The 13,463-nt window shown below is 49.8% G+C and overlaps 1 protein-coding gene across 1 annotated transcript in view; it reads left to right on the top strand.

Annotated features, from left to right (window-relative positions):
- Positions 1-13,463, top strand: part of MARCHF4 (membrane associated ring-CH-type finger 4) — a 90,903-nt gene that overhangs the window by 64,397 nt on the left and 13,043 nt on the right. Inside the window, 1 exon segment of the mRNA XM_057364788.1 lies at positions 8,104-8,296. Within this exon segment, the coding sequence (XP_057220771.1) occupies positions 8,104-8,296 (193 nt within the window).

Raw genomic sequence — 13,463 nt, 5'->3', positions numbered from 1 at the left:
GCGCTGGTCTCTCTGAGCCTGATTGTTGGTGGACTTTTGCAGACGTGCACACAACAGGTAAAGCACATCTTGATGTAAGTGGCTGTGAAAGTTATCCAAGGACCCACCTTCTTTCTTACCTGAGTTCAAAAGCATTGTGGTTGAATAAGTCCTAGTGCAGACTGATGATTTAAAATCATGATTCAGAATGGGGAAACCTGTGTGACTATTAAAAAWGGGATAAATTATCCTTAATAGCTATTGATTTATTGTGGAGGCAATGCCTGAAGATGCATTAATTGCTGCATGCCTTTGCTGAGCACCATTAGTGCTTTGGCCATAAGGAAGCACATTACATCCAGGCAGTACTGCTTCATCAGCATCACCTGGACTSCAGAGGCATTACAGGGGTTTAGAGRCCAGGGTCATGTCAGTAGGGATGTCAGTCTGTCCAGTACCTGGTCCTCTGGGGATCCCTCTCTGTCAGGAGGCAAGGACAGTGCTGGTGATGGTGCCCAGTTGTGCAGGGGTGTGGGGAATGCAAACTCCTGCTCTCTCCTTCGAACTGTGGTCTCTGTGTGGTTTTTCTGGTCCTGAGGTCACTAACCACGTTGGGGAAACAGGGACAACCCATCAGGACCCCAGACTTTATTGAAGCACTGAAATTAGGGGGACATCATGGGGAAACTTTGCTGAGGGGAAGGAAAAACCTGCCTGCTCTCTGAGAGTCCCTACAGCTTCTGATTCAATTTTTCATGAGCCATGGGCCAGAGAGATCAGTAGTTTCATCCCAAGCCTCAGACCCAGAATGTTTCRATTTCTTGGCTCTAGTAACTCGGAGCAGATTGAAGCACAGGAGGGGAGATGTGGACAAAGCAGCTTTTGTTTATTTCTGGAAAGCTGCTCCATAAGTGCCCTAATGCTTCCTGTGTCTCAGATTGGGGTTGTGATGCTGAGCCACACTGAAGGTTTGTGGGTGCACATTTGGGAGCGTTTGTGTTGCCAGCACTTCCTTTAATGAATGAGTTCCAAATGCTCTGCACTTTCAGGTGGCTCAGGGCAATGGGCCAGTGRCTTTCTTCCTGTTCCTAACTCAGCTAAAATTTGTTGGAGTTGTTCATGGGCAATCTCCCACCTCACACACACATTTCAGAGCCTGTGCAAAGCTTCTCTCTCTCTGCTCTCCCCTGTCAGAAAGTGGCCTGATCTGCTGGCCTTTGCCATGAACACAAAAACAGAGTGGCAGGAACAGCTGAGTTAGAGAGCTCAGCTCCAGGAGCAAGGGTCCCAGAGGACTGTACAGATGACAGGCTTGGAGCCCTCACATTGCTGGCTTGGACTCACAGCACTTCTTGCAGAAGCAATGGGAGRTTTGGAGGGTGGGAAGAAGCAATGGAGTGAAAAGCCACTTGGTCCGGAATAAATGCAGTGTGTGGAGTYACAGCTGCGTGCCTGGGTGCCCTGTCTGGTGCCAGCACAAAGGCACTGCTGGGAAGCAGATGCTACACTAGCACTAATTTGCAAAATCCTATGGGAAATGGCTGATGCACCAGGCCAGGGCTTCCCACCAGGACYAAGGGCTTGGGCCCCGTGTAACCCATCACTACAAATTCCTCGTTCTTCAGTGGCTCTCACCATCTGGTGAGATGCTGGGAAAAGGAGGCGGAGACARCCCAGGAACTACGATGCCCTAACACTGGATCTCATAACAAGTCACAGCATGTGCAGATGGGAAGAGCATCCTTTCGGGTTGTTCTTCACCCTCACGGGGATAATGTGGGSCAGCTGGACATACTGGCATATCTCAAAGTCCCTAACCTTTCTTCTCAAGGTCTGCTGGAACCTGGGCCCAGCTTTATTCTTACAAGAAGTCTCTGAATTTCTCAAGTACAGTTTTCGAAGGGCAAATGCTGTAGGAAGTCAAGGTCATCTGTTTTCTCCAGACCAACCATAATACAGGCATGGACCACACAAAGCTCATGCTCTTGTCAAATGAAACCTGTTTGGGTGATGCTCCGAGCCTGGCTAGATTTTAACCAGCAACATGGCCTACATTTCCCCTGTGTCCTCTCATCTGACAGGCTGCTGGGACGCCAAATCCGGGTGTCTGGCAGACCCTGGGCTCCCTGAAGCATGTCCAATTGGTCCGAGCAGAGCAGCACATCCAACACCCACATGTTCCCTGGGATCTGCATGTTTCTCTGCCCATTTTGACATCTGCTGCACATTTTTTGGAGTACTTAGGAGCACAGCATGGGCCAGATGTGTCTGGAGACTCATGGTGTGGGCAGAGAAGTTGCAGCCGGGTTCATGCATAATTAACACAGGCTCCTTCCAGCCTCCAGGCTATTATGATGTTTCATACCAGAGAGAGACCTTTAGTTTGCTATTTTGGCAGAATTAATCTCTATAAATTAACCCTCCCCACTCCCTGCTCCCTGGATTGCAGGCATATAAGAGCAAAGGTCTTACAGCAGCAGCACTGTAACCTGCTGAGACTGGGGGATTAAAGTTGTTGGACAGCATAGCAGGTGTCCTGCCAAGCAGCAGTCAGGCCTCAAATGAGCAAAAATATTCCATCAGCTGTGAGCAGCTAGGAAATCCAGAGCTTTTGTCCATCARTCCATCGATCCATCCATTCTCCTGCTCTCTGCTTTGCCCAGTGGAGTCACGGGTTTGGAGGCTTTAAATGCCCCCCTCCATTGTAATGTTTGTGCAAAGCCCATGGTTTTAAAAAGACCTTGAAGGCACAGGGGTTTAGAAGCACATTATAGTACTGCCTGCACGTTGGTGCTGATACATGGTGGAGTAGGTATGTATTTAATCTACACAGCTTCTTTGTAGTCACTCCTGAGCCATATCCACTCTGATGCTCTGATTTTAGCAAATAGAAAATCTGCTTGAACCAGCCTTCCCAGAGCTACAACTGTCTGCAGTCTTGAGAAATCTGATTTACAGAGTTATCTTGTTATCTCTGACTCCTCCTGCATTCTGGGCCGTTTCAGCTCCAAAGATCCCCAGTTATCCAGGGCTGGGCTTGGGATCTGGTCTCTGTTCTCCTCTGGCTCTGTTTTGTCTGCAGTGATGCTCTGTCAGGAGATGATGAGTGCTCTTACAGGGCTTCTTCATCAGGACATTCACAGCTGCAAGAATGGCTGAGYTCACAGGGTGTTTGAACTTCAGCCTGAGATCCTGAGCGAGAAAGCTTGAGGCAAGTTCACTGATGTCTCCTGGTTGTCCCAGCCTGCTGAAGCAGCTTTGCTGGTCCCTGCTGARGCTCAGCTGCAGCCTGCAAGCAATGGGTGCAATCACTGCAAGAGAGACTTTGGGACCTGTGTGTTATGATGGGGGTTTTGCAGGATACTCAGGGTGTATCCTGAGCCTTACCAGAGGCTCTGGCACAGGGAGGAGGGGGTTTTCATCCCTGCATGTTTCCATTACATGGCTCTAGTGGGCCCTCCYTCCTCCTTGCTGCTTTTCTAATATCTGAATAAGCCACAGCATCTGTAAGTGTACAGCAGGGAAGTTATGCCACAGCAGTGGCATCATTTTGCTTGGTGGATTTATAAAAAGAAAAGCCATCCTCCAAAAGATAATTGAGGAGGATGGCCAGAGTCTTGGGACAGCAGCAAGGGGAGAGCCACACCTAAGCAGTGCTGGAAATTATCCTCTCCAACCTTCTAGGAAAARCCTCCTCTTGCTTGTGACCCTGGGTCTGCGAATTAAATTGCTGACTAGCACAGCTCAGGATGTTAATGATGCGTATTAAGGGGACGTGTCAGATACAGCAATAAAAATAAACTGAACTGCCTGAGGCAGGCATGGAGAGCTCTCAGGGGAGTGTAGGAAGGCTTTTCCAGCAAACGAGACTTCTTTGCAAGCTGCTGCAGTAAGACATAGACATCTTCTGCAAGCAGAATCTGCCTTGGATATGCTCATGCTGGTGCTTGGGAACCTTTGTAGACTGCTGGTGCCAAAGAAAGGGAAAYACAGATCAGGCCTTGAATATTATAGTAATGACATTATTTGTCTGTGTTACATTAGCAAGTTTTCACTCACAAACCTCCAAGTAGAAGCACTGAAGCAAACAGAGAAACAGGTTTGTCTTAAGTACAATATGTAGGCTATGAAACAGTGCAAGAGAACGAGTGATGTGACTCACAGGCACTGGTCCAGCTTGGACTCTGACTAAAGTCATCACAAGTGTCAGACCTGGGCTCCTGAGCAACCCTTTCTGAGGCATCTGGGTTGCAGAGCTTTGTGATTTGTGCAAAATGGGGAACCTTGGGGACATCAGGCTGAGAGAGTCTGGTGTTTGCACCTGCACAGCAGGGTGGTGCCAGAGCACTTGGCCAAAGGGGGTGGTAGCAGTGGACAGACAATTCCAGACAGCTCCACACAGCTCCTCCACAATGGTTTGGAGGTTGGAGCCCTTTTCCAGCATGGGTGGCAGACCATCACAGAGAGCTGCTTCAGCATGCTCTGAAGCCATTGTGAGTCTGGAGCTCACAAAGCTGCTCCTGTTATCCTGCAGGAGCCTTTAAAGCTTTCTGGTGCCAYCAAGTCCTTAGTTCTGCCCTGTTCAGCACTGGAAGAGCATCTGTAGAGCTTTCTGCCTGCCTGAAGGTCACATCCCTGACTGCCAACCTGGGTGAGCTGAGCTGTTAAAGGTGCACTTCAGTGCAGCTCAGTGCTACCAGGARCTGGAGTTATTATCAGCTGAGGGAAGAAGGGCTCAGCTTCAGGCCTCTCTCCACAAGGTGGGATTGCTTGACACTGTGATCTTGCTAGAGCTTGAACATTTGAGCTGGAGGTTTGGAGAGAGGGGGCTGTGTCTGCTGCCAGGCATTCACACAAAGGGCTTTGGGGGTTTCAGATGTRCCAGTAAAGGGATTGTGGAGTGCTGAGACCTCTCTTTGCAGCTCTAGTGGTGACCCARGGATGATAGGGTCACCTGCCAAATCCCTGCTCTGCTGGCCATAATGAAGGTGGAGAGGGGTCAGGAAAAAGGGTGATTTTCCATGGGCTGTTATGAAGTGTGAAAGACAAAGTGCTGTGATTGAGGTGAACTCCTAAGGCTACCAGTGCAGGAACATGTCAAGCCCAGCTCCTGCAGCTGAAATTCATCAGTACATTCCAGCTCTGAACAGCACTTGGACCTTTCTGTGTGAGCACTCCTGGGGTAACAGGCTCTATCTTCTGTCTCACCACTTTTCTCCTCTCTGTGTAAACCTCATACGCTCAGATGTGTAGCAAAATGGAATTAAAAGATGAAAAATAATGACTCTAGTTATTAGTGGCTCAGGCTAGATGTGGGGTGCTAAATTGCAGTTCTCAGGGTTGCCAGAGAGGAAATACAACATTTATTACTTACTTTTTTTTTTCTTGGAAAACATTAAATTCTTTTGCAAGCTGGCTGTTTTCCCCAATGTTCAGCTTTGACCCATTTACCTCCTTGCCAGAGGGTAATCACACCCCAGTGCCACCTTCTGAACAGAGTCAGGACTGCTGCTGTGTGTGTCACTGTCACTTAGTGCCAGATGCAGGGGGAGAGYCTCCTGCCCCCTGGCACCGCTGCCAGGCTCCAGGCTCTTCATTATCACCACAGCGAACTTCCCGGCAGCCGCTGCCAGCTCAGCAGTGTCAGGCACTGTCCCTGCCAGTGCTTCAGCCTCTCTGTTCCCAGCCAAGGGGAGCAGGCTTTGGAGTTTGCACTTTGCTCTTCTATTCTCTGAGCCTCATCCCCTCTGACAGTGTTTAGTGCTACACCTAAGCCTCACTTTCTCTGCAGAGCAGTGGTGTTGGTTGTTCGTGGCTTTAGTTGTAGAAAACAGTTCCTTCTTCTCTTCCTGTTTCTAATTGCTACCTTGGAAGGACCTGTTGCTACCAGAAGCCTTGCAGTGTGCCAGACAGATGGTGAGGAGCCAGTCCATTACCTCCTCGAGGGAGAGAAATGATGCAGAATGATTTGGCTGGCACAGGCACACGCAGGGCAGTGTGAGGGGTTGCAGGAAAGCCTTCACACGCAGCACCAGGATGTGCACCCCGCTCCTGGCACCCCTCGGGGTCAGCCACAGGCAGAGGAAGGGGAGATGAGGTCTGGGGAAAGCTGCAGGGATGAAAGTGCAGCCCCACCACGTGAATTTGGTCCTGGAGCTCTGGGTGGATGGCACTGCTTGCAAATTTGTCCTGCGTTGGCTTATGGTGCTGTGGAGAGCAAAGCTGAAGAGATGATGGGAGGATGGCAGAGCTGCTGACCCCACTGTCAGAAGCCAGATAYGGGGTGATGCCATATCACCTCACTTTGACCCACTGGGACTTCAGGCTGTTTACTCTGTGACCTTCTTGTGGCACAAATGGGCCAGTTGTGTGGCTGGGCTTGGTGGAGGCGTGGAACAGGTCAGGCTGTGGCAGAGTGGGAATGGACTGGTGAAAAGATTGTTGAGTGTCCCTTGTGCTCAGTGTTTGCCTTTGGCTGGGCCAGCTGCTGGGGCAGTCCAGGGAGGAGACTGGGTTTAGCTGAGCCCAGTCTTGCTTTGAAAGGGGAACAAACCCTCTCTGCTYAGCAGCTCTGTGGCCATTTCTGTGGCCAGCTACCAAATTAGCTGGTACCACCCACCTCAGTGATGTTGCACACCCATGACAGACAAGGAGAAGGCTGGCAGAGGCACAGCAATCCCTTTACAGCTGTAACCTGCAGCCCTCAGCCTCAGGCTGAAGCTCTTGTCTGTTCCCCTCCAAATGCAGCCCTTTTCAGGGGAGTGGATTCGGTTCAGAGGTTTGGCCATTGGGCTGGTAGCAGTGCCATGYATGCCTGTACCAGCACAAGTCATCTCTTGTCCTGCTCACTCTTCAGTCAGGATTCAAAGTCCTCCCTGCTTTACAAAAAGTATTGCTAATTCCTGGCTGGCTTGGGCTTTAAAGAGGTACCCAGTACCTGAACTCCCTTCTTGCCCTGCAGAACGATGGGACAAGGCTTGCTGGGTGACCCTGCTGTCCTAGGATGTGTTTGACGAGCATGCAAGGCACTGAGGTCTCACAAGAATGTCACTTCACAGGGACATGGAGTTTGGACTGAATCTAGGCTAAARGTTTTCAATTCCCCTGAATTCTCTGTACCTGCAGGAGGTTGAAGTTGGTCTTTGTTTATCCTCCTGCCGGTCCCACTGCGATTTCAAGGGCATGTATCTCACAGCTAGAGGTGGCCTAAATATTTCAATGCCAGGAGAGACTGTCTCTCCTCAGTCTGTTTATGTGTTTGATTTTTGATTTGCAGCGGATGCTATGGACCATGTCCCCAAGTCTTGTGAAAGACACCAATTTCTGCTCTTGGTTTTATAGGGCAGTTTTCTCAGCAGTGTAAATCTGAGTGGGGAGGTTTTATGCTGGATGACAGAGAGGAGTCCGGGCTTAGGATATTTATAACGTAGCTTATACAAAGCTATTTGACAAAGTGAATGGATTTGGGGGAGTTATTTCTATTTTTTTCTTTTTCTGAGGAAGAAGCATTGACGTTTACCTTGGARCAGAGCCTGAATATGCCATCATCTAAAGGCAGGGTGTCCTGACCACAGCAACTTGTGTTGTTTGTAGCAAGTTCTGTGGGATGTGCATTGCCACTGTGAGATCCTACCTAGGGCTGTGATCTCACAAAGCGGCACAGAGCCAGCTCATGTGAGGCTTTCAAAAGAAAAGCCTTTTTGAGACGCTTGAGATGCATATTCTTACAGTACTAGGATGCACTGGCCAAGGATGCKGCCTGGCCTCTATTTGAGAGAGCAACGGAACTTCCAGGTTTGTGATGGTCATCACAGATCTACTGTGATGGGGATGTTATTTTTGGTGTCTTGCCTTCATCCACCCTGCCTCACTGAGGTCACTCTTCCTGGTGAGATGCAGGATTCCTTTCCATTGCCTCTTCAGCTGTCAAGAAACACGGGGCCATGTGCTGTTGAACAACTGCCTCGTTCCATCCAGATGTGGACTGGGTAAAAACAMCTGTGCCCAGAGGTGCTCTTTGAGATTTCCAAAACCACCACTATGTGTGAAACAGTGATGTGCCCTRAGTAACTAATCTCTTCTGTTTTGTCCTTCCTCCCTCCCTCTCGTCCCCTCCCTGTGCAGTGGCAGGCCATCTCTCTGACAGTCATTGAGAAGGTTCAGATAGCAGCGGCCATCCTGGGTTCCCTCTTCCTCATCGCCAGTATCTCGTGGCTCATTTGGTCGACCTTCAGTCCTTCAGCCAAGTGGCAGCGCCAGGACCTGCTCTTCCAGATCTGCTATGGAATGTACGGCTTCATGGACATTGTCTGTATAGGTGGGTGATCGTATCTCACAGCTCAGCCACRGCCTCACCTGTGAGAGGAGTGGGAGATGGTGTGGAGAGCCAGCCCATACAGTTTGGCTTGGATTGAGTGTCCRTGGCTTTTCCTCCTCTTTGTTTTTGTGGCACTGGTTTTTGTCACTGTTCTCTCTGCTCATCTGGGCAGCCCCAGAGAGTTTTCTTGGCTGGGGGAGGCAGAGGGAGCTGCAGAAACCCCAGAGAAAAACAGATGTCTCTTCAGAGCAAGAAGTGGGTGGGGAGGTCTGGGGGAGGCTGGGGAGTGTAAGGTTTTAGAGAAACTCCTTTCCTCCTGGAATAGCTAATTTAGGGACTGACCCATGGTGGGCATGGCAGGGTCTCTCCTCATGCAGCTCCTTGRCTCTCCAGCCTAGTCTGTCTAGCAGGCAGGAGTGGCTTTGGCGCACGTTGGAGCTGCAGGTCCCAACCAGGTCATGGGCCAACCTGGGGTCCTTGTCAAAGTGCTGGTACAGAGCAGCTCTGAGGATGCAGCTGCCTCACTCACATTGCACAAGCCCAGAGAACACAGCAGCCTGGCCCCAGTGTCCCTGGGAGCTCAGGCTGTGGGACCAGTGCAGGTCTGCAGGATGGAGGGACAGAGCTGCTGAAACACTCGGTGAACACTGCCACCTCCAACTGTGCCCCTGAGCAGTGTCCACCCAAGCACAGGCCATGAGATCACTTGTTAGTTCAAGTGATCCTGGAAGCAAAAAGGGAATCAGAGAGCTCTTCATGTCTGGGTCCTGCCATCACTGCTGTAAAGTTAGAAGRAGCCCCCCAAAACTCAGTGGGGGAAGGAAGTCCTCTTGACTTGATGGGTGTGTGGATAGAGCCATTCCAGAGGGAAGAAGGACAGCCCCCATTTCAGCCCTTAGGGAGAAGCTGGGCAGAGAAGCAATTGGTGAAATTTGGGTACAGAAGTAAAACAGACCCAGTGGCAGGGACAGAATTCTGGACTGCAAACCCTGGTATCTGGGTTCAAATGGCTCGGCCTCAGCAGCCTTCCAGCAYAGGACTTGGGCCTGCCAAGACTGAGGACAATTCCTCCCACTGTTGCCATCACTGTGCCAGCAATGAGATGTGATCTTGGCCTGTRGAGATCATCCTGCTCCTTCATGAGATGCTGGTGGAGCTACCACAACTCTCCAGGAGCAAAGGGTGGCAGAGGGGTGAAAAAGAGATGTGCAGTACCCACATGTTGGCACAATAGGCACAATAGGTGATGTCCTCGTCCTGGCAGAATTGAAAGTGGGAAAAAATTCTCCCTATGTATGTGTTGTGTGCACATGTGTCACCTTGTTGGCAGGGGACAGAARTGGAGAGCTCTGGCCTGGGCAGACATCAGTAACATGATTAACTGGCTTTGATGAGGCCTCAAGAGCTGAGGGGAGCTGATTAGCTCATCTGTCAATAGAAGCTAAATCCTCCCACATAGCAGAGAACAAACCATGCCAGCCTTAAACTGAAGGGAACTGGGCAGACAGATTCAGATTTGACATTCTTTTTTTTTTTTTTTTTTTTGTTAATTTTTTCAAGGATCTGGCCTTTATTTCTCTTTTTCACCTCCTCTGGGAGAGAAATAAGTTTACTTGCCACTTATATCACCTTTAAGCTGGGACCTTTGGTTCTTTTCCATCCTAAGAGCAAGCAGACATTCCATTCCCAGGAAAATTTCAGAGTCGTGACTTGGGGCATCCCCTTGTCCTATGTTCCTCCCTGCACAGCTGGCAGTCCTGGGGTGCCAGGCATGCTGGCTTTCCCACAAACTCAGTAGCTGGTGGGAAGCATTACAGATGCAGTGAGTTCACATGTCTGTGCGTGGGTTCTCGTGCCCAGCACTCAGCACTACCCAGAGCTGGCTCWGCTTGGGCTGTGTGCAGCACGTCTGCCAGAGCTGCCAGGCAGCCACCCRTGCTCCAGGAGAGGGGATGTTCTGGAGCATGTGAGCTCTGTCTCCATTCCTGTAGAAAAGCTCAAATGTGCATGCTGYCAGCCCTCTCCCCCTGCCATCCTTGCTTGTTTGGTGCATTTGTGCTCTTTGCAATCCCAGCTGCTGCTGCTGCTCCCGGCTCAGCAGTGGAGAGGACATGGGCTCTGAGCAGTACTAGCTGAGAGTGTGTGTTCACTCTCATCCCCACCTCCTCCTCCTCCTCCTCCTTTGCCCAGTTCGAGCTCAGTGACAAATGAGACCTTCAGTGGTAGCTGTAACTCCCTGGCTGTTGATGTGGTCAGCTCTCTTTTCTGAGTGACTTTTCCTCAGCTTTGCAGATCTCAGGGGGCTGCACTTGCACTAGCCAAGAGGCTGGTCTGTCCCACTGAGAGGCAAGGCTGGGTCAGGCCAGTGGAGGGGACTGATCAAAGGGAATTCTCTCCTATGAAGACAGGCTGAGTGTTGGGGTTGTTCAGCCTGGMRAAGAGAAAGGTCTGGGGATACAGCTTTCCAGCAATAAAGGGAACWACAGGAGAGCTGGAAAGGGACTTAGGGCAARGGCAGGTAGTGGTGGAACATGGGTCATGGCTTTAATTTGAAAGAGAGTAGATTTGGATCATAGCAAGAAATCCTTTACTGTGAGGGTGGTGAGGAGCTGRTTTTTCAGAGAAGTTGTGGATGCCCCATCCCTGGAAGTGTTCAAGGCTACACTGGATGGAGCTCTGAGCARCCTGGTGTAGTGGGAGGTGTCCCTGCCCCAGGCAGGCAGGTTGCAACAAGATGATGTTTAGGGTCCCTTCCAACCCAGCTCATTCTGTGAACACCACAACTGGGAGAATTCCTCATTCATCATAGCTTTGTGCAACTGTGGTGGAAGCAGCAATGTCTCCCTACAAGACTCACAGTGAGTTCCTCACTGTGGAACACTTATTCTTCCTGTCTTCATCCTTCTTCCAAAACTTGCTGCCTCATGCAGAGTCTTTTGATCACAGATGGTGAAAGGCATCTCTGGAGATTGAAAGTTCTGCTCCTGACCGCCAGCATGGCCCAAAGCCTCTTATTACTCCTTCCTGGGTTTTAGTTCCATTTCTGCAAGTTTAGGATAAAACCTCTCATGGATAATTACGGTGACAATGGATGTTGAAATAGTGGAGTGCTGTCTGTGCAATTCGGTGTCTCCTCCTCTGCAGTACAGCCCTTTTCCTCTTGTGTTATCTAGCCTGTGGGTGGGTAGGAAAGATTTAGGAACTAAGAAATGCTCAGTCGTGGGGAAAGGGCAGGACATTAGGTGCACTCAGTTCTACCATGCTTGTTTTTTTCCAGCTAATGTAAGAAGCTGTCTGCACAATTTTAGGTAATAGGCTGAGCAGCCTTACCTAGCAGAATGTTATACCATAGGTCCTCCAGTAATTGTATGGATTCTAGTTGTTTCCTCCTCCAGTTTGATCCCCAGGTTTTTCTCCTTCTTGYAGAGGAGCAGAGGTTTGAAAGACAAGGTGCTTACTAAAGAGCAGATGTGCTCAAAGAGAGCTCCTCTGTCGTTCCTGCCTGTTTGCACTTCAGTTGTGCTTGGGTGTCTCCCATCCTTTGGGTAGCCAGTGACTCTTGCCCAGGAGGCTGGTTTTTAGCACTGGAGGTGCTCAACAGGATATTCCACTGCCACTGTGGAGTCTCAAAGCTGGAGAAGTCACCGGCACTCAAAGCTGTGCAGAGGTGTGACTGACATCAGACAGGAAGCACACATGTAGTCAGCAACTGCCCAACTGTTCTGTGTGATCTCCTCTCTGCCAAGTCAGTGAGGGATTTAGTAGCAGTTTGCCAAGATAGAGATATCTGTGGCAACTGGCRTGGCAATCCCATGGCAGCACTGATCTTTCCAATGTGGAGTTGAAGGTGAGGGCATGAGTTCTTCCTTGCATGTATAGCTCCCTCAGCACAGATTATTTGGTTGTTGTTATCCTCATTTGTTCGGAAATGGTCAGATCATCTCCAAGCTGAATTCCCAGAATAWGTCTGTTAACTCAGACTATTGATACATGCAACAGATTTCAGGGGTCTGGACCTCAGATGCCAACCTTCAGTAATATACTACGTTTTTTTTTTTACTTTTCTGGATCCCAGCATGCACCACAAAAACAGTTGGAATGGATAGACACCATTTGTTACCTCTTCACCCATGATGGAAACAAAAACCACAACCAAAGTGAAACCAGTCTGCTCCTCATGACCAGMAGGACAGATGGTATGGCCCCAAGCAGCAGAAGCTATGTCCATCTGGGCATGATGTGCAAGATGGCCTTTCAACATCGTTCTCCCCCTTGCTCTCAGACATCTAACAGGAGGGCAGGAAGCACTGGAAAAGATTGCTTTGGATTTGTGGGAACCTCCAGTACTGAAATTTTTTTAAAAACCTGTTAGAAAACATATGTCAAGAGCAGGTTGCAGAGAGATGATCCAGTTTGTGAAGGAGGAACAGATTAAATGCTTCTTGATATCCAGCCAGCCTCRATGTCTTTGATTCTGATCTCTCTTTCATCTGTGCTATCTCTGGTCATGTCTGTAGGACAGATATGAGAGCTGGATTAAACTAGAAACTGGTGATGGTGCCAGCAGAGGTATTGCTCTGCTGTGAAACCATCGACAACACAGACATCCGAGAACCAGGAAGGGAATGAGAAGTGAGATGGGGACTGTTCATTTGATTTACTGCTCTCTCCATAGTCTGTGAGAGGTAAATCCAGGAAGCTGGCATAGAGAGAGRTTAGCAGAAATGCAGTTATCGAAATGCAAAGATAAATGGAATGAGCTTTCACAGTTACTGAGTAGGGAGAGTAGCAGCTTAGCTGGGCTGTAAATCCTGAGAGATACCTGCCTGTTAATTAAATGACAGTCCTTGGAGGGGAGAGGAGGAGTTTGCCTCTCTCTCTGTCAAGGTGCAATTAGGGGAAGTCGACATTTGTAGAATCAGGTGTCACTTGGGGTCAGGAGGACGRGAAAGCATCTCCTGTTAAACAAGGAGGAACTCTGCCAGCTAATGAGAGCATGTCACAGAGTAGGCTCAGGCATCCCCAGACGGGCTCCGAGGGAGAAGCGTGTCCCAGGAGGGCCATTAGCAGCCTGTGCATGCAGGGCTGTGCTGATATGGGCTGGCATGCTGGGGGTCACACGGGGGTATCCCTGGGGCTGGCATGCTGGGGGTCACACAGGGGTATC

Source organism: Malurus melanocephalus, unplaced genomic scaffold (assembly GCF_030028575.1).
Source record: "Malurus melanocephalus ecotype Western Australia unplaced genomic scaffold, MMel_1.1 scaffold_42, whole genome shotgun sequence".
NCBI lineage: Eukaryota > Metazoa > Chordata > Aves > Passeriformes > Maluridae > Malurus > Malurus melanocephalus.
The sequence above is the reverse complement of the archived record's forward strand: the minus strand, read 5'-3'. Positions and strand labels throughout refer to the sequence as shown.